Genomic DNA, 22,189 nt, shown 5'->3' on the forward strand with positions numbered 1-22,189 from the left:
GATATATCCTTGGTTAAAACTGTAGGAGAGTACGGTTATTTCTGTAATTTAATTTTTATAAACCTGAACATTAACTTACTATGTTACAATGAAAACTGTAACTGCCAAAGCAATCAGACATTCGTGTTGTCTCTTGTCTTTCACTTTGCAGGCAAGTAACAGGAAAGCTAGGTTTTAATTGGAAGGTCCTTTGGTGACTTTGAAAGAACAAGAGGACCCAGTCACACGTTCATAATCCATCTCAACAGCTGAGACTGACCTAGTAGTAGCCTTGGTTCAACACATTTGTCCTCTGAAATCACCAGTAGTTTGTAAGGAATTATTATTAGGAATAAAATTCTGGCAAATGTCCTTTTGATAAGTCATCATGAATTCAATGGCTCATCATAGATGTAGGATCTAAAGCACCAGAAGCATTAGATTAGCAGCATACTTCAAAGACCAAGAGTTTTAGTGGGAGTTTGTTCAAACCACTTGCTTAGTTTCCCATAGTGGTAATATTTAAAACTTTGTCCAAAATATTCCAATGTCAAAATTTCCATTCCTATATATTAGTCCTGAATAGAGAGGGACGGCAAAAATAGGCTCCCAACATTTTTTTCTCCTGAAATTATGATTTAAAAACCCCAAACACCTTCTCAAGGAATATTAACATTACCTAGAACAGTCCTAATGTTTTAATGCTCTCACTTGAGGAAATACATGTTTTTATTTATCCAGGAATGATTTTCTCTTACAGAAAGCAATACTTTTTTTTTTTTTTTTAAGCCATACTTCCTTTTGTAGGTTTGTTCTCTCCCACTCACAGCTTAGGTGGAAGAGGATTAAAAAATCAATTTCTACCATTCTGGACTTTCTTCTTCCAAACCATTCCTGTTATGTTTTGTTTTCTATTTTGTGCTTACCTGGCACTAATAAAGAGAAACAAAAATAAGAGAAAAACTGCCACAGCCAGCTTACCCTTCTCTTAAAATATTAAAAATTCTGTTAACTTACCCTCCAGCTGCAGCTGCGTGTAGACAGGTCCTGCCAAAATCATCTGGGGTATCTACATCAAATCCTACAGAAATGAATACATCTTATATACTATTATAGATATATTACTTTATATAAAGTATTATGTCAAGAAATGTCGAGAGTCACACAACCCAATCTCAAACAAAATTATGAATACAAATGGGCATCAAATTTTTTTAAAAAGCCATAGGTGTTTTGTTATCTGTGACTTATTACCAATGCTAAAAGATTTTTGAATTCTCTTTCATAGATAAATGGCTATGTAAATACTTGTGAACACACACACCTTAAAAACTCAAAACAAAATTAACTCACTCAAAAAATACCATTTAAGAAAAACTCAGAAGTGTCTCACAATGTTAGTTTTCACTACAATTTTCCTTTCAGCCATCACGAGTATTAATAATTCTTTCAGCAATCACTAGTATTAATACACAAAATGTGTTCAACTTTTTTAAAACCAAGAAACAGAATATCATTTAAAATCAATTAAATCTTATATATATTTAGTAATCCTATGCACTTAATAAGGGCCACGATTTTATAGAAACATTTACAGAAAGCTGTTGACCCTGTTTCGTTTCAAATAGACTATGATTATGGTATTTTAAAATAGTAATTAAATATGAAATAAATAACTTCACAAACCTAGAAGATATTGTAGGATGGCTATCGGCTCTTAAAAAGGAAGCATGCAAATGAAGATATTTTGCTTCTAGACATAAAGGGACAATCCAAGACTACCATTCAATAAACAGAAGCTGCTCTAGAAATATTCCACATCCCATTCCCCAACTGAGAGAAGGTAATCACCGATTGAAAAATAAAACCCTTCCAGAGCAGAAGAGAAAATCGAATCTTAAAATTAAAGGACCCAACATCATCTAAGAGGGATTAATAAATGATTCACACTTGGAGATATCTATAAAATATATGTAATTCTGAAAGAGCAGAATAAAAAAAAAATTGCATTAAAATGAGGGTGGGTGCGTTGGGGAGGCAAAAAACAAGAGAATCAGTCTGTGAAGGTTCCACTTACCAGAAGAAAGAAGTTTCCTACAGCAATCCGAAAACCCACTTAAGGCTGCCAGATGGAGGGGGAACATTCCATGTATGCCACGCCTAAAGTAAACAGGACACTATCCTCATTACAATACAAGAAAATTACAACCATTTAAATAAATTAAAAGAAACTACATAAAGTAAAAAAGACAGATGAGTCAAAATCTCTAACACTTTGGAGAGCAATTGGGCAAAAGGTTGAAAGTGGGCATAACTTATCCAGCAATTTTCCGCAAAGAGAGTAGGGTTTTCAACCTCACCACTATTGTCATTATGAATTTCGATGTATGTGTGTGGAGGGGACATTCTGTGCATGAAGGATGTTCAGCAGTGCCCATGGCTCTACCTACACTATACGCCGGTAACACCCTCCTCCTCCAAATTATGACAACCAAAAATGTCTCTAATCCAGAGAATGAAATGTATTCCCCCACACCTCATCATTGAGAATCATTACTACAAGACAAAATGTTAAGAATGTTCACTGCTATAAGTTTTATAGTAGTAAAAAATTGGTAGCAACCTGTTTGTAAATAAGAATAAAGAATTTTTTAAAAAAATTTATTTATTTTAATTAGTTTCAAGTATACAGTATATTGGTTAGACATCTATATAGTTAATAAAATGATCCCCCAAGTGCTCCCTCCCTCCCCTGGCCCTCCACCTAGCCAAAACATTAATGCTAATTGCATTCCCTATGCCATGTTCCCCATCCCCGTGACCATCTATCAACAACTAATTTGTACTTCTTTAATCCTTCGCCCCATTCACCCAGCCACCCAACCCTCTCCCCTCTGTCCATCACTAAACTGTCCATTATATTTGTAAGTCTGTTTTTGATTAACTTGTTCTTTTTGCTCCTCAGACTCCAGATATAAGTGAAATCATATGGTATTTTTCTCTGTTTGACTTAAATACCTTCTAGGTTCATCAAGGCAATATCTTTTTCCATCTCCTTCCTTGTAGTCTGTATGTGTCTTTTAATCTGAAGTGAGTTTCTTATAGGCAGCATGTAGGGGGTCTTGTTTTCTTACCTAATCATCCACTCTTTTAGATGGAGCACTTGATTCTTTTCCATTTAAGGTACTTATTGATAGGAATGTAGTTGTTACCATTCTTTATTCCTGTTTTTGCTACATGTTTTTTCTTCTTAAAGAAGTCCCTTCAACATTTCCTGTAATATGGGTTTGGTTTTGGTAAATTTTTTTAGCTTATTTTTGTCTGGAAAGCTCTTTCTCTATCTTTCAACTCTAAATGACAGCTTTGCTGGACATATTATTCTTGGTTGTATACTCTGGGTCTTCATCACATTGAATATTTTGTGCCAAGTCCTTCTGTCCTACATAATTTGTTTTGAAAAATCAGCTGCCAGTTTTATGGGTGCTCCCTTGTAGGTTAACTATCTGCTTTCCTCTTGCTGCTTTTAAGATTCTCTCTTTGTATTTAACCTTTGGCATTTTAATTATGAAGTGTCTTGGTGTGAGTCTCTTTGCATTCTTGGTTTTGGGGATTCTCTGAGCTTCCTGGGGTTGTATGTCTATGTCCTTCACCACGTTAGGGAAGTTTTCCATCATTATTTCTTCAAACAGCTGTTCAACATCTTGTTTTCCTTCAGGTATGGTGATGAGATGAATATTTTTACCTTTAATAGTGTCCCATAGGCTCCTTAAATTATTATTATAGTCTTGGCTTCTTTTTTCTTGCCATTCTGATTGAGTGTCCTTAGCTTTCCCATTCTCTATATAGGTCATTTGATCCTCTTATTTATTCACTTTGTTTATTCCATTTAATATACTTCTTATCTCAGATAATGTGTTCTTCATTTCAGACTGGTTCCATTTTATAATTTCCATTTCCATTTTTATGTTTTTTACCTCTTTGCTGAAGTTCTCACTACATTTATCTACATTTCCCAAAAGTTAATTGAGCATCTTTATAACCAGTGTTTTGACTCTGCATCTGTTAGATTACTTGACTCCATTATTTCTGGATCTCTATTCTGTTTTTTCATACGGTTTCTGCTTCTTCTCTTCCCATTCTGGCTGCCTTTCCGTGTCTGTTTCTATGTAGTAAGCAAAGCTCCTAAGTCTCCTAGTCTTATTAGTGTGGATTTGTGAAGTAGGTGTCTAGTGGTATAGTCCTGAGGGGGGTCCAGCTGCAGGCCAAATTAAGCCCAAGCCTCTGCCTCTCTGGGGCTACCTGTTAAGATCCAGCAAGCAATCCACAGATACTGTGCTTATAGTTGCCTCAAAAGGCCATACCAGAAACCAAGGCCAGTTTATGATGTCTGGGCTTTGGTGGCACTGTGTCCACGCACTGGGAGGAAGGAGGGCTCGATAGGGAACAATGGATACTGCTGGCACTTCTGTACCCAGGGAGTCTCGCCTGGGCCCTCACTCCAACAATGTCTCCCTTTAAGTCCCTAATGCCCCTGCATGCAGCCGAATCAGCACCAGTGCTCAGATCGAGCAGGTCCTTCACCACGAAAATCTGCTCCTGGACACGGCCCCTTTAAGAGGCATCTGCCGCCACCTCCTGCATCTTACTCAGCCGATTGAGACCAGGCAGCCCCGTGTCTTGGCTCCATCCTACCTTCTGCTGTTGCAGGATGATTTCTTAGATTTCTCCCTAGTTGTATGGCTTGTTCATCTAGATTCCAGATTTTTCCTTGCTGCTGCTCCTTGTTTCTGTCACAACTTTGATTTGGTTGCCAAAGGAATGAACAGAGCCTCTATTATCTACGCCATTCCCCTCAGCCCCCAGAAGTATTTACATAATAATTAAATTTTACAAAATGAACGAACTAGAGATACTTGTAGAAATTTTAAAAAAGTCCAAATTTATATTTACATGCTAAATCGACAACTTAATATAAAAAGAAAAAATAAGTATACAGAAGCATACCATTTATAGAAAGTTTGAAGGCTTAAAACATATTAATGAATATACAAATGTAACAGAATCACAACAACATACATTGGCATGATAAACATCTATTTAACTAGGGTGTTTACTTGTGCAGAGCATGCAAAAGAACCTATCTTTTAAACAAAATCTTACGTGGAAATTTTAACATATAAAGTAGATAAAAATGAGCTGTTCCGACCAAAGTAGAGGGCTTAGGAATGAATCCCTAAGCTCTGTAGCACAAAGTCTGAAAACCATTATCTATTGATAGTATTACCTGGATGAAAACGAAAAAGTAGTTGGTATATAAACTTTTTCAGGCCTTTTATTTACTTTTAGATTAAAAATAAATAGACCATAATAATTAAACTATCTAGGAAACTGCAGCTCGCTTCCTTCTGTGTTTCCCTTGTTACAGCTATCAACACCTTGGTAAGTACTTACTTTGCAGTGTCAGCACCACTTGTAATAAGAGTGTTGATTAGCAGCTCATGGCCGTACCTTGCTGCTATGTGCAAAGGGGTGTTTCCATTCTTATCCTCACAGTCGATTACAGCTCCTGCAATAAAGCACATACTATCAGTCTGGACTATATAAAGATCAAGTCAAATCAATTACATAAAAAGTAAGATAAAGTGCTAGTCAAGCACAAACTAACTGATTCAGCAATTTAACTAGACTTGAATCACAGTACATTTATTGGGCCAGGCACTGGAGTTAGTTTTATATGTTCTGGGGTCCTCTAAGTTTGGAAACCTCTGCATTAAAACAAAATTAAGACACATTTCTTTAGGGCAAGACTTTTCAAAGCTTTAATATAGACATACTTCATGTGTCAAGAAGGTTGTGTGCAATGCTTCACAAATTATTCATCATGAATTTATTCCTACTTTTCCCCTGCAAAACTGTAATAGCTATTATCTTGAGGACTTCTAACAAACAGTTGCTTGGAACATGGTTTGGGAAACATTGCTTTAAAGTAATGCGCTTAAAAGTTCTTTTTATTTAAAAGTATAGCGTGCCTAGTATTAACTCAAATACTAAAGAATATAAGTTCAGAAAATAAATGAAAATGCTAAAAATTATTTATACTATTCAAAGGAGAAAGATATTTGCATAAGTTTTCTTAATACATAATACAAACTGCAGTGTTTTTAAAAAACCAACACTGTTAGAGAAATTATATTTATAATCCAGAGGGAAAAATAAAAAAAAACAATTATGAAACATACATATACATGGCATTTTATATTATTATTTAATTTTCATGACATCTGATATCAAATATTAATATATAGACTGTTATGACAATGCTTCAATACCACTTATTTTGTGGATGTTTTTACTACATTTAAGAAAAAAAACAAACAGAAATACTTTTTACCACTCTGGATAATGGTTTGTGATCTGGAGAATCTACCGTGGAGGGCAGTCATGTGCAGTGGAGTTTTCCCATCTTTGCTCTGAAATAATCAAACAAAAGAAATGTAAAATTACTGTTATGTCCATAATATGTAATCTTTAGTTTTATTTTGAATATCCTCTTGCATCTTTATTTTGTACAACTATTACTCAAGCATTAAGTTTAACTAAAGACTATAGAGGTAAAGCAACTTCTCAAACTTAAACTAATTTTGTTAGCATGTATATCATAAATGACAGATATTTAAAAAAGACAATGCTTACACAGTTTATAAAAAAGCTCTGTATGGTATGTACAGTATAATCTTAGTACCCTTCCTGTAACATATCATAGTGGGGAAAGTGAAGCATGAGGATATTAAATGACTCAACTAAGTTCACACAGTTGGGAGTGGTACAGACAGGATGTGCTTCTCACATTTCAAAAATTTCACATTGCTACAATTCTTTCATTCTAAGAAATACTGAATCCTTCCTAGACCAAGGAAAAGTGAATGTCAGAATGAACTTCAGCTACTACAATTCCCTTAAAAAAACTTGATATATTGTTGTAATAATTATTTGTAATAACTATTACTAGCTATTTTCTCAAATTACTTAAAATAGTACATATATGCGTATATTTAAAATTCTGAAATTCTAAAGGAGTTTCAAATATGAAGAAAAACAATGCCTGAATTAGGTGACATCTTTTATTCTGAGTTAGGTAAATTTAAAGTCTTTTATTCTCTAAAATTCTTTTATTAATCAAAACATACATGTGACCCTCACAAAGGAAATTTGAAATTCCTAATCTGTCAGCAAAATTCAACATACCTACTGTGTATACATTCAAAATTGAAATGTTGCAAGTGTCAAAAGATTATACTAAAATTGCATTATGCGGATCTCCTTAAGAAACTCTTGTCATTAATAATGGACTGTTAGACTAACTTCATAAATACCTATCTAGGTATTTGATTATATACTTTTATATTAATTTTTTCAAGCAAACAAACCATCCAAATGACAAGTTATCTTAAAGAATCTTTAATCTTTTGGAGGCACTGTGTGCAACAAGAGGTAGAAAAAAAAACAAGCAAGGAAACAAGCTAGGTCAGGCTCTAGAGTTATAATAACCTGAGCATGAATCGCAGCTGTTACTTCCCATAGCAAGATTTTAGAGAACTTGCCTGAGCCTTCACTTCCTCAGTTGAAAATGAATGTAATACCTAATAGGTCTGTTGTACAGAATAAATATAATCATTTTCGTAAAACATCAATTTAACACACTAGTGTCTGTTATGCTACAAACTATTATTTCTATGTGGTATTTTTAGTTATGTACCAGCTGTTTTTCTTTTAAATAGGAAAAAAAGCGCACAAAAACATTTTAATAAAGGGATCTCAGTTTGTAGTGTCTTTTCAAAAATATCCTCTCTATGACGTAACTTGATTTTTGTTAATTTTTTACCTACAGACAAAAACTAAACTGTAATAAAAATTTGAGTTTGTAACATAGTAAATATTAAAATGGTAAAATCTGACATTAATTTTACCAAATTTGACATTTTACCATAAAATGGTAAATTTGAAAGATATAATTATAGCTGACACTTATACAGTAAGTGCTTCATTCCAGACACAGTTTAAAAATACTTCATATATACTAGTAATCTACTCTTTATTACCCTATGAGATAGGTACCATTATCTCTGTTTTAAGGCTCTAGGGTTAAGTAACAAAATCAGGTCTCATAGCTTTAATAAGTGGTCAAGTCCTTTACTATAAGCATATAGATAGCAATAGATATTAACATTTGTACTTTCTACATAGTGGTCATAAAAAGTATCCTAGATATAATAAAGGAAAAAAGAGAACCAGATTACCAAGTAAAAAGTCCACCTCAGACATGTTAGGAGGGAGGAAAGCATATTTATTTTTCTTTGAACTGAGGAGACGATGGGCAGGTTTTTTTTTTTTTAAGCCACCTTAATTCATTTTAGTATCAAATCAGAAGTTTTAAACAACAACAAAAAAGATTCATCAAAATTCTAAGAGTTTCTTTCACAGGTGCCACAAAATAGCAACAACGACAACAAAGCTATACATATCACAGTGCTTTTTAGGTTTACATTTTAAATCAAGTGTTTGGGGTATTTAGTTTATCTGACCAAAATTTACTCTTAAAGAAGAACAGGGTGGGGTGGGAAAAGGTATGTATGTAAGTGCTACAATCAATGCAGCAGGGATCATGTTAACCAAGGTTATAAAAACCAGACCTATATTGCTTTAAATTCCATTCATTTTCCCTCTGTGTAGTAAGTACTCTGTAGGACAAACAATTTAAAAATTCATAAACGGAATAATTATAAAACTAAATTCACATTCCAATTTCTAGTCATCTGCAACTTAAGGGCAGAAACATAAAACTGGAGAACGGAATAAGAGAAAAAGATGAAGCAAAGAGAAAGAGATGATTTGATAAGAACATAAGGGTTAACAAATGTAATTTTTAATGTAAGGCAAGTGTCAAAGCCTTAGCTCCTTAGTTAAGCAGCAATTTGATAAGAACTGATCTGACTAATATAGGAAACACAGGTATTAGGAATGAAGATATATTCTTGAATATATAGCAGGCCCTCAAATAACGCTGTTGCATTATAATATTGACGAGATGCCACAGAACTTTTGCTTATATCAATTAGCTTACAGTAAAACTATTTTCATTATGCATTTCACTTAAAATCGCTGAACCTATTAACAACATTAAACGAGGACTTACTGTACATTCTTATTGAAAGCTCACAGCTATCAACAATTTTTATACTATTTCAGAGCTGGAAAGCACCTTAGAAATCATTAACCACATGGGGAACGTGTTCCAGTGCAAACTGGCAACAAGATAATTGGACAACTGCATACAAACTGGATGTCACACATCCTTAGGCAAGATTAAGGCAACTTTTTGTGAAATCTGTTTTAAAATCAACATCATAGGCTGTTGCCTTCAAATCTACTTAACTATATATTACTTGCTTTGTTAAAAAATTCCCTTGTTATGTGTAAAATCCATTGCTGAATTTTCTAAATCATTAAGGAGGTAACTTCAAATAAGACCATGGGTCTGAGCATTATTAAGTGACCCTTTTGTAGGACTAATTCTTATTCCTACATTTAAAAAGAAAATATAGAATTAAAAATAAATCGCAGGTACAGGAGTCAGATATTCAAGCACTGACACAGGAATCACAGGATTCATTATCATCTAATTATACAAAATATTCATGTTTAAATGGCACTGCATAAAAAGTCTAATTTTTAACTTTTAAGGACAACTCATATAAACTAAAAAATGTGTAACAGTTAATATAGGTAAGCCTCCCTCATTCCATGATACTGAATATTTAACACATACAGATGATCTTAGCTAGTCATTTCATCATAAACAGGTCTCATAGAGATTAAAAATATTTAGTTGTAATCTTTTATTTTGAGGAATATTAAAATTATTTCAAAATTCTATTTTTGAAATAGTCTAATCTTCATTAAAAAATATTACCAGGCCTTTGAGGAAACAAGTAACATATTCTCCTACTCCTACAAGAGTTTCAATATTTTTCTGGGCCTTGATTATCCAAAAAGCAGGAATTCTTAATATTAAAATAAGCAATTAAAATATTATCAATAACTTTTTAGTAATTATTTCAACTATTAAAAATGTTAGTAGGTAATTTGAGAACAGAAAGCTTTAAATATACTTAAATGAGACATTTTAGGCTCTCTCAGAAAAAATGGCGTAGATGATAAAGGCTTTGTTCATCTGCTCTTAAGACCACATCAGAGTTGTGATGGAAACATGGAAAACAGCAAGCAGAGTCACCTGGGGTCTAGATGAACAAGCCCTACTAGGCTGAGCTATCAGAGCGAGGGCTGGAGCCAAGTCTATCTCCTCAGCAGAAGTGCTGGAGATATCCACTGTTCCTCTCTTGAGCCCTCCTCCACTCCCAATGTGGGGGTCTTGGTGCTGAGATGTCATCCCAACTGGATAACAGAAGGTCACTCCACCCAGAGGATTCCCTGAAACTCCGCCTCCCCCAACTCATGGCCCCACCCAAGCCACAACCAGTTGTGTCCTTGGTAAATCCTGTGCAACTTGCAGAGCAAGCTCCAAGACCCACACTGATGGCAGCTGACCTTGGTTTCTAGTGTGGTTTCTTGAGGTAACTATAAGCACAGCACCTTTAGATTGCTTCCTGAATCTTAACAGGTGTCCCCAGAGGGGCACAGGCTGGGGCTACACTTGGCCTGCAGCTGAGCCCCTCTCCTGACTGTGCCTCTGGACACCTACTACACAAAGCCATGCTGAAAGACTGGGAGACTTATGAGCTTTGATTGGTACATAGAAACAGACACAGAAAGGCAGCTAAATGGGAAGACAAAGAAGCAGAAACCATATGAACGAACAGAATAGATATCCCGAAAGAATGGAGTCAAGCAATCTAAAAGATGCAGAGTTCAAAACACTGGTTATAAAGATACTCAATGAACTTAGTGGGAGAGATGAACTCAGTGAGAACTTTAACAAAGCGATAACAAACATAAAAATGGAAATTATAAAAGGGAACCAGACAGAAATGAAGAACACATTATCTGAGATGAAGAGTTTATTAGAGGGAATTTAACAGAGTAGATAAAGAATAGGCTTTAATCACTGATATAAAGGACAGGGAAGCCAAGGACGCTCAATCAGAACAGCAATAAAAAGAAGCTAAGGATATAATAATAATTTAAGGAGTCTTTGGGACAACACTAAGTGTAAAAACATCTGTATACTAGGGGTACCTGAAGGAGGAGAGGAAGAACAAGAAGTGGAAAAACTATTTGAAGAAATAATGATGGAAAACTTCCCTAACCTGGTATGGAAAATAGACTTACAACACCAGGAAGCTCAGAGTCCAAAGAAAAAGGAACCCAAAGAGGCCCACACCAAAACACATCATAACTAAAATGCCAAAAGTTAAATACAATGACAGAATCTTAAAAGCAGAAAGAGAAAAGCAGTTACCTGTAAGGGAGTACCCATTAAGACTGGCAGCTGATTTCTCAACAGAAACTTTGCAGGACAGAAGGGCTTGGCACAAAATATTTAAACTAATGAAAATCCAGGATCTACTACCAAGAATACTCTACCCAGCAAAACTATCATTTAGAGCTGAAGGACAGAGAAAGAGCTTCCCAGACAAAAATAAGCTAAAGGAATTTATCATTGCCAAGCCACTATTACAGAAAATGTTGGAGGAAGTTCTTTAAGAAAACACATACATTCAAATCATGAATAAAAATGGTAATAACTACATATCTATCAATAACTACTTCAAATGGAAAAGAATGAAGTGCTCCAACCAAAAAATAGGGTGGCTGAATGGATAAGAAAATAAGATCCCCACATATGCTGCCTACAAGAGAGTCATTTCAGATTAAAAGACATACAGACTAAAAGGGGATGGAAAAAGATTTTGCTTTGATGGACATAGAGGGTATTGTGCTAAATGAAGTAAATCAGATAAGGACAAATACCACGTGATATCACGTACATGCAGAATCTAAAGAATAAAATAAACAATAACAACAAAAATGGAAACAAGCTTGTAGAAAATATTTTGATGGCTACTAGGTGGGGGGGTGGTTGGAGAGGATGGCGAAAAATGGCGAAGGGATTAAGTAGTACAAATGGATAGTTACAAAATAGACATAGAGATAATAAAGTGTAGCATAAAGAAAAGTCAACAATGTTGTAATAAATATGTAAGGGGGAAGAGGGGTACAAGATTTAGTTGGGCCATTAATTGAGGTTTAATCATTACGTTATACAACTGCAACTGGGTATATTATTATATGCCAAATATAATTTTTTAAAAAACTCATTGAATTGTACAGTGTAAATATGAGCGACTGTCAATTATATTTCTATAAAGCATGGGGGGGGGAAGAGAGACATTTTAATTGTAAGCATAATAGGGGTGGGTTTCTTTATGAAATACCTTATGCCCTTTCCTTCCTTAGGTGTGATATGTATAAATTTTGTCCTTTAGCTGGGAGTGGGTAATTTACAGCAATGACCTAATTATAGATGGACCTGCTGCTGCTACAGCTGTCAGAGTGGATCAGTGATATCATTAAGGCCTTCTCTAAAATTAGAGATAAGGAAATAGACTCCTTTCTCTATCAGTTTGAAAGATATTGGCTCATCCTATCTAAAAAAGGAGCTGAAATCTCATGTAATTAAACCTATGAAAACTACATTTTAAGCTTTAATGTTTTTACTAATCCTAAATGGTTCAATTTTGTTTGTGTTTTTTTTTCCTTCATACTACAAGATATGGTCTGGCAAGTGATTAAAGAATGAATTGATAAATTAATACAGAAGAAAACAGTGAAAACATCTTGAAAAATCTAAAATTATGATTACACATTATAAAGTAATGATGTTCAAAATTGTGATTGCATGTGCTTTTTCACAGACTTACACAGTGAAGGTACATTTATTTTGGCTCCAGAACTTCCACATGTTTCTAAAATTCAAATGTTCATTCTTGAAAGTGATTATGATCAAAACCCAAAAAGTGATTGTGACCGAAAAACCCAAATTCCTTATATGTAACAGACTGATCTTTTGGTCTTTTAATTTTTCTAACACTGTGAAATTTTTCAAAGCACAAAATATGAAAGAATATCACAGTTAACCATACACTACCAAGATTCTACTCTAACATTTTACTATATATGCATCATCACCCACCCATCCACCCATCATCCGATTATGGGATGCTTTCCAAAGCTGGCTGCAGCCCCATCACTATGGATTATCTCTGAACTCTTTGGATGTTTATTTATATAACACAAAGTCTGTCAAAAATACAGACCATCACCATCATCCCAGAAAGTTGCCCTAGGCCCCCCTTTTCAGCAATCCCGTCTCCCAGAGGCAACAGATGTTTTTCCCCCAAATATAGACTCTGGAACCCCAAATAAACAGAATTTCATCTGTTCTAGTACCTTATATAAATGGAAATAGTGTACATATTCTTGTGTAAGGCTTCACTCAACATATTTTAAAGACTATCAGTAATTTGTTCCTTTTTGTTGCATAATATTCATTACTGATATTGTTTTAAATAGTGACCTTCAAATACTACATATGGATTCTGATTTTATTTCATACCTTCATATTGACATCAGCCCCATTGCCTACTAGAAGTTCTAAACACAATGCTCCATGTGTTGATGCAGCAGCAAAGTGCAAAGGAGTAAATCCTTTTTCATTCTTTTGATTTACATTAGCACCACAGTCTATAAGTTCATTCACTACTACATCTTGTCCATTATAGCAGGCTACGTGAAGAGGTGTATTTCCATAGGCATTTGGTTCATTCATCTATTGGGAGAAAAATGTCAGTGTTAATGTAGTTTTGCTAATTATCATTGTGGTGAGCTATTTTAGCAACATTGTGATTAAAATCAAATTATTAAAGTGAGAGACACAAATAAGTACACAGATAGGTTTATAATTCTAAAGTTCTTTTAAAATACTGAACATTAAAAACAGCTTTTGGTATCAAATGGATTTTGTACATTCAGATATAATTCCCTTGTACAACACCTACTTCATGACAAAACTGAGTAATTTCAAGAGAGATATTTTAGGACAATAAAAGCTAAAATAACGTATTTCCAAAAGCCTCCTAGGTAAGGGACAATTATAGAATTAACTCTAAGAAACATGAAAAATGAACATGAACTGAAAATTCTGACTTTTTTGAAAAACATGCATATTTTCAGCCTTTTCACTTACAGCAACGAAGCTGGTAATGGAGATCAGGATTTTAAAAAAGAGTAGCATCTTTTTCTATTTATTTAATTTATTTATGCATTAAACTTGGGCTCTAAATATTTTCAAGCCTTACAGGTTGACATTTTACTAAAATGAATGTGCTCAAAAGAATATGCTCAATATTGAGAAATAATTCATGCAGCTCAAGTTTTTCTAGATCTAATAAAATGGCAAGTCTACATGACTTCTGTGTGGTAAAGAATCGGATCTTTGCCTAAAAAAAGATGTTTGGCCTCTGACCCTGCCTTTTGGGAGGTAATCTATGGTATACCTGATAGGAGTGTCCTTATTTTAGGAGGGAGCTGGAGGGATCTTGGAGTAGGATTAGTCACAGCTGATTGTCTTAGGATAAGGGCTGACCATACCACATAAACCAACTATGTGATTTAGGGTGGCAACTTTGGGTCTCTTGGTATCAATTGACTTGGAGAGCAAAATCAACCTTGTGGGCAACTGATCAATCAATCATGCTTATGTAATGGAGCTCCAATAAAAACTCTGAAAACAAAGCTCAGATGAGTCTTCCTGGTTGGCAGTACCATGGGTGTATTGTCACACATTGATGCTGGGAGGGTAGGGAGTCCTAATTCCACAGGGAGAGGCCAACGGAATGCTTTCTGTTCAGAATACTCCTGGACTCTACCCTAAGTGTCTTTTCCTTTGGCTAATCTTAATTTGTATCTTTTCCGTGTAATAAACCTAACTGTAAACATAATAGCTTTTAGTGAGTTTGATTGATTTTAGTGAATTATGAAACCTGAAGGTAGTTTTGGAAAACCCTTCAAACTTGGAATTGGTCAAGTAATAGGTAGTCTTGGAGGCTGTGCTCTCTAACCTTATAGTTGTCCCCAACTTACCACAACTTTACTTAACATTTTATCTTCTCAGATCCTTAGTAACAGAAATTGGCAGAAGTGAAAAAGCAACAACTTTAGTCAGAGTACCTTGATTTTATCACCAAAAGGTAGGAGACATGGAATAGATTCTCTCTCAGAGCATCCAGAACTTTGAGAGATTAAATTTGTTTTAAGTCACTCACTTTAAGGTAATTTGTGATGGCAGCCCTGGGAAACTAATAAATCGTGCAATTGGAGCCCACATGTCACTAAATGGCTCTGAGTCTGAACACTAATTTCAAAGAATACTCTGTCCCAGGTTTACAAATGTTATTGTACTGTCAATACAGTTTAAAAAACCGCACCAGAATGGACCCAAAACGGTGATCAGAAATAAGGCTCTCTTATTTATCTAGGTGAGCGGCTGTTAAAAGCATTATGTTATTGTGTTGAAACAGAGCTATAGAAACTGTTGAGTTGAAATAAAACTTATCCATTTGTACTCTCAGAGATCATATCTGACAATGTGTTTAGATTTTTCCAATTTCTTGAGATCCCCAGGCTTTTAATAACGACTTGGTTGCTTTAGGCAAAGTCGTCGCACAGTCTTTAAATTAAAAGTCTATTCACTCCTACAGTTCTGCCATGTGTTCTTTGTCCAACGAGACCACCACCTACCTTTCTCTCTCTCTCTCTCTCTCTCTCTTTTTTTGTAGCTGATCTAAACTGCATCTAGCAGAGCCTTAACCTTTCTCCTTCTAATTTGCTTTTATTCTGTTTTATACCAAATTTTGTCGCAACCGTAAATAAGAGTAAATATACTAAAAGTGGGTATAAAGTACCTGTGCTTAAAGGATGGCCTGTGAACACTACAGGTATCCTTAGCTATCTCAGTTCAGGAACCAAATATATTCACATAAAGCAGCAACCACTCCTAACCAGTGTTCCTTATATACTAAGGAACACTTAAGAGGTGATGGGCAAGAGTCTCTAGTTATCCTGCCTAGCTCTTGCCAATATCCTGTAATGTGAACTGCTATAGTAATTTAAAGGGAATATCAGACTAACTGGGGAAATAAGACTAATAATAACTTAGCCACTTAGGAAAAATAATGCAAGTGTGTCTGATATGTTAGTTTCCACAGCTGAAATGGAGCTGTAGGGCCTACAATATGATGAAGAAGAAAAACTTCTGTCAATCAATCATTCACCTTTGAAACGCATTTTTCCTCTTAATACACTTTGACTAATTACATGTCTTGATCAAATATTGGTGCATTATAAATATCTGCTTAAAAGACAAAAACATTATTGTGTGAAATAATCTTTTAAATTTGAAATAACTTCTGCCAACGATGAAATCACAACATATAAAATGCTCCATTCTTTTATACTGCTCAGTCCATATACCTACATCAACTCCAAGATCTAGAAGGTACTTGACTACGCTGATCATTCCACTAGAGGCTGCAGCATGAAGAGGTGTATAAGACTTCTTATCCTTGCATGTTACTTCAGCTCCATGTGCCACAAGTAATTTCACTACTTCAATGTGACCTGAAAATGTGTTTACGAAGAAAAAAATGAACAGATGAACACATGGTAAATAGAAAATATAATCCTAAACATCTTTAAAAATGCCTATTAACTAGATAATGCATGACAAGTTACTAAGAAATCATGTTATAACCAGAGAGAGGAGGGAAGAAGAAAAAAAAGAATTCGGGATAATTTTGATCAATGGTGACAGAGGTAATAATTGAAAATATACATTTGATAATTTTATCCAGTGATAACCCTGCAACCTATAACCCTCCTTTTGCCTAGATCTTATTGTTTTCAAGGTTGTTTTAATGCATTTTCAAGTTCTGAAGTTAGCTTTATATGTCTAATATAAAACAGTTTATGTTTCTCTGCCTTCGTGTAATCTTCTACTTGGAAATCTGGGAGTGACTTAGGTTTGTTTCTTGAAAATGTTTAGGTCTTTAGAACATGGAGCTAAAAATCTCTTTTCCTCTAGTATTTCCACCAGATGTCCTTAACAAACTTGGCTTATTGTTCACCTTGTATCAATCTGAATAGGCTAGATTATATGTGCTGTGGTTAATAATCAACTCCCCAATCTCAATGGCTTAAATAATTATTGTTTTATTTCTCATTAACACTGTAATAGCTTGGCAACAGGGCTCTGCTCAGTCATTCAAGGACTCAGGTTTATGCAGCCGACACCATGTTGAATGTGGCTGGTCACTGTGACAGAAGGGGGAATAGACAGCAGAGTCTCACATCAGTAATTAAATGCTCTGGCCCAGAGGTGATGTTGCTTTTAGTTCATTGGTCAAAACTAGTCTCTGCCCTACCCAACCGTACATGGAGGGTGGCAGAACTACTAATTCTCCTCTTAGAGCTCCTTGCTTTTTATCACATTAGATCATACAGTGCTTTCTTTTCTTCCCATTATCTTTCCCACCTCGGTGCCTTTGTTCATGGGATTCCTTTGCTGTATGGAATGTTCTGCTTGGATGTCTCTTTCCACTCACTCTTACTAGTCCTTGAAGGCCTATGTCAGTTTTCATTTTCCCTGACCAACCCAGTCATCTTTCTTCCCTATAAGTCTTATAAGCCAAAAGCAACGTGTACTTGCATATACTACCTAACAAGCATATAATATCTTGTGATGTTTATTAAACTTGAACCTTTACTTAGCTAACTCTTTAATTACCTTTAGGTATTAGCTCCCCAAATATACATCTTCAATGGTAGATATTGTATGCTCTTATGTTCTACTTCTTGCTATATTCCATGGGGTCAAGAACAATTTTATATACAATATAGGCACCCAATAAATATGTGTTACATTAAATAAACTGCCAATGATTTCGTTTTTTATATCCTTCATAGGGAAGTTTTTTTTTTTTTATATCTTTCATTAAGTTAGTAACTATAAAAATGAGACTTTCAAACACAGGACCTCTCCCCCTTAACAAAATTAGGCCAGGATACTACGAGATACACAAAGAGATTTAGTCAAGCAGATTTAGTTGTTTACATATATAAATTATCAACTGAACTGAATACTTTCAGCTATTTTTTTTACCCATCTCAATAGTAAGAAAAAGAAACATCTATGATATTTTTAGAAAATAACAACAAAAGAATACCTATCAAACCATTAGGTGCCAAATTAAACACAACTATCATATAAGAGTATTAACTGGTACACAAGATCTCTTACTACACGTTACCCTCTGAACTATGGCTCTAGAAAGACAGCTACTAGGTTTTATTGTATTGCTGTGAAAATCAGGACTTAAACACCCAGGAGGCTCATATACAAACACAGCTTTTCAAACTGGGCACATGCATATTATTCACTAATATGTTAAAAAGAAACTAAGTTCTCTTGATGTTTAAGACCAGAAGGCTCATAATAAAAACATACTGGAAAAACAATTCAAAATCAACACATTATTCAAAGTAAATGCCAGAGATATTAACTGTATATGAACTAGTTGATTCCTGGTAGAACTATTCCTAACACCATTAAGGCACCATTTTAAAAGGAGCCTAAGAAAAGGCAAATTCACAATTTTAAAATTGACAAATATTTTATTCAAGCATATTTCAGAAATATGGATAAATTCCTTTAGTAGACTACTGGAAACATGAATAGGGGACCTTTCCATAGCCACACTGGGAGTGACATTTAAAAAAAAAAAAAGGAAAGTTCTACAGTGAAATTAGTGATACTGTTCTAGCTAGAACAAGTATGTGTGTGTCTTCTCCGTCAACTTTTAGAATAATGCTACCAACACAGGATTAGATTTATTTTATCTAGGTGTATTTTAGAAGATGGCATCCATTAGATATGCATGGTATACATAATTCTGTAGTGAATAACAACATCCTTTAAAAAAATTATACCCATGCAATACAAACTTGATAAATGTGCTATCCTTCAGGAATTTGTAAAATTCTCTACATTTTTCTTTTGTTATAAGTGTAAAAGTAAAATGACCTATGCTTAGAATTTATAAATTTTTATGAAAATGAAAGGAAAAAATTTCAAATGCACTGATGAAAAAAATGAACAGATAAGCATAAGAAATAATGTACTGAGTGCTAATCAAGGTAATTAATACTTATTCAGTATCTTCTTTGTTAAAGTCATCATGGTAAAGTGATCTGAGGCAGAATTTGGCTGGATGTTGCTAAAAGTATTGAAAGCAATACAAAGATGAATGTGAAAAAGATATCTTAAATGAAGGCTCACGGTAGAAGCAAAAATGGGGGTAGAGAGTGGCAAAGGATCAATTTATTTAGAGACAGAGGTGGGGCCTGGGGAACACTGACAGAGCTTCAGTAACAGCATTAGGATAAGAGGCAGAGCCTAAGAGAAAAGTGAGGAGAGCCTCGACCTTGGGAAAGAAGGCCAAGGCAAACGAGAAAGCCAGTAAGAAATAAATTATAAGATGACTATATATAATCCTAATGTTTCTTAAACTAATATTGACAGATTCTCTGAATATAACCTAGAGGTGACAATGACCTGGACTTCAGGCTTCTCTATTAGATAAGCCAAGAGCTCCTTACTTTCACATGTTTAACTCTCTTTAATCCTGAATGGCTAGGACAGCTAAACAGTTTTAAAAGCTATGTGTCAATATTCCTCTTTTTCCATGCTTAGAGGAAAGAAGAGACAGAGAAAGAATTCAATCCACAACTGACCTGAAAAGTGACACTTAGTGGATCAAAGAAAACAAAGCCATCCAAGGGCCCATGAGATACACACACCCAGTTAGCCTGGGAGCTCCATTAGAGATAACCCATAAAATTCCCTGGACTTCAATTTCATAAAAACAGCTGTTTAGTCAAATTTAATTCTTTGGAGGAAAAGACTGATGCACTCTACTTAATGTGTAAACCCTTTAATATAGGATGTATATATAGTTTTAAATCACATGGATCAGCTATCCCTAAGCTTTCTTGAAGAATAAACTACACCAGAATATTCAGAGAAGTTCCTAAGATGTAAAATATGGGAAATCTGGAGGCTTGAGGAGGAAACTTTAGTATGCCATAGGAGACTTGCGTCTGGATTTTACCTTCAATTAATGGAAAAAAATTGCCCATGACCTAACTAGAAGCACAAACCTTTGGTGTGAAAGAAACATCAAGAGCCCAGATTTTTAGCTTTTGGCTTTCAAAATAGGGGCCAACTGATGAGAATATAATCCTTCATTTTTGATTTCCTTTCCACTCACACTAAAGGTAAGACTTGCAATTCAAGATGGATTCTACTGTTTTTGGTTATTTATACTATATGCAAAGGATTTTCCTGGACCTTAACGTTATTGATAACCGGTTATTTTCTTACATTTTCCTATTTTATAATTTTATATAGCATTTAAAATTAATAACCTTCCATCAAATCTTCCTTTAATCTTTTTATTTTTAACTGAGATATAGGAAAAGACAAAACCAAGAGCAGAGAGTTGTGACGATAAGTTATACCTATTTAAGAAAGGTGGCTAGCTAGATGTCTTTGTCATTAGGTAGTGTGACTGGGTAAATCAGGTAATGATACAAGTATTATACAGCAGATATATCAGTCCTTCTGTGATTCTTCCTAAGCCAGAGGAGCCAGAACAGGGAAAGCAGAACCATATCCTCCAGCAGGAGAAAAAGCCCTGAGCTCCATGGCTGCAAAGGGAGAAGTTCTTTCAGTTCTATTTTAAGAAACTTGAAAAATGAATGCCTATATCAATGGCTTCCTCTCAGACGTACAGCCCTAGCCTTGCAGAACTTGCAAGGTTTGTGGCAGGTTGTCTTCCTCTAAGCTTGGAGATCTACTACCTGCATGCTCTTAGCACCCACAGAACAGCATTTCTACTCTGCTCTTTTGTCCATTTTGAAATATTCTGAGGTAAGCTGATCTGCTTCCTGCCTGGCTGTCCAAATTATTGCAAGAACCAATTAATGTTTTTGTTAATGCTTTCGTCACAGAGTTGCACAGGATTTGGGCGGTCTGCCCCAGGATCATTTTCTCATTAGCTCTGTTAAGCTTTTGAGTGCAATTTTGGAGATCCTAAGGTTTTCCCAAGAACACACATATCATGTTACAGCTGAAAAGTGTATACTGTAAGCCTCAGTTTCTTTCTATGAAATTACTGTTGTAGAACTCAAACATGATGATGCCTATTTATCCCAGAGCTTGTCTAAAATAATAGGCTTCCTAATGTTTCTTCATAACTTCTACCTTAATAGTCCCATAAAAACAAGAATCAGTAGGAGAATGGGCTTTTAGGAAACTCTAATCTAAATTACGTATCCCAGGCTTGCATCTTCCTTTAAAGGTAAACAGAATCTCAAACAATTTTTAGGAGAACTACACCCAATGCTCAACTGTTCTGGCAAACCTTCCCCACCACCAGGTTTGTTCTACTTGGGCAGCAAACTCAGATATGGTATAACCTCTAACAGTCTTAAAAGACAGATGTGACACCAAACACAAGAACTAAAATGTACAACTTTTCCTGAATAATGTAAATAAATAAATTTTAAAAGTACATACCCATATAAGCGGCCCAATGGATAGCACGTCTGTCTTTCTTGTCAAAAGCATTAATATTGGCACCTCTAGACAAGAGTAGTTTGACCATCTGGAATTATAATAAACATGATTTCGCAAAATTCAGAAGTACAACTGTTCATAAATATCCCTGGTGTTGAATACTCATCTCGATCTATCTGGCACTGAATTTCTGCATTTACAGAAAGGAGCTATATACTAAATATTAAAAACCTTTTTAACATAATAAATGAGGACAAAATATGAAAAAGAGTTCGCAGCGGGTGTTACTGAAGTCAGGCGTCGTATCCTTTAAGATGCCACTTTATGTCCTGGTATTTTACGAACAGCTAAGCACAATTCTGGAAACTCTAAAGGTGAAATATCTAAAAACAGGTTTTAATCCTTTTTATAGCCCAAAGTAATATTAAAATACAAATTGTACTCTCATCCCAGAAGTGAAGTGTCTTAAATTTAATTCAAACACAGAGTAGTATCCAT

General features: G+C 34.8%; 1 protein-coding gene across 3 annotated transcripts in view; it reads right to left on the reverse strand.

Annotated features, from left to right (window-relative positions):
• Positions 1-22,189, reverse strand: part of ANKRD28 (ankyrin repeat domain 28) — a 153,007-nt gene that overhangs the window by 33,737 nt on the left and 97,081 nt on the right. For all 3 annotated transcript variants that reach the window (XM_016140229.2, XM_016140232.2, XM_016140231.2), the window contains exons 6-12: positions 21,692-21,779; positions 16,532-16,674; positions 13,613-13,825; positions 6,371-6,449; positions 5,431-5,545; positions 2,057-2,139; positions 997-1,060 (exon numbers count right to left, since the gene is read on the reverse strand). In XM_016140229.2, coding sequence (XP_015995715.2) covers positions 997-1,060; positions 2,057-2,139; positions 5,431-5,545; positions 6,371-6,449; positions 13,613-13,825; positions 16,532-16,674; positions 21,692-21,779 — 785 coding nt within the window. The remainder of the gene's footprint in view (positions 1-996; positions 1,061-2,056; positions 2,140-5,430; positions 5,546-6,370; positions 6,450-13,612; positions 13,826-16,531; positions 16,675-21,691; positions 21,780-22,189) is intronic.

This window comes from Rousettus aegyptiacus, unplaced genomic scaffold, assembly GCF_014176215.1.
Source record: "Rousettus aegyptiacus isolate mRouAeg1 unplaced genomic scaffold, mRouAeg1.p scaffold_m13_p_4, whole genome shotgun sequence".
Classification (NCBI taxonomy): Eukaryota; Metazoa; Chordata; class Mammalia; order Chiroptera; family Pteropodidae; genus Rousettus; species Rousettus aegyptiacus.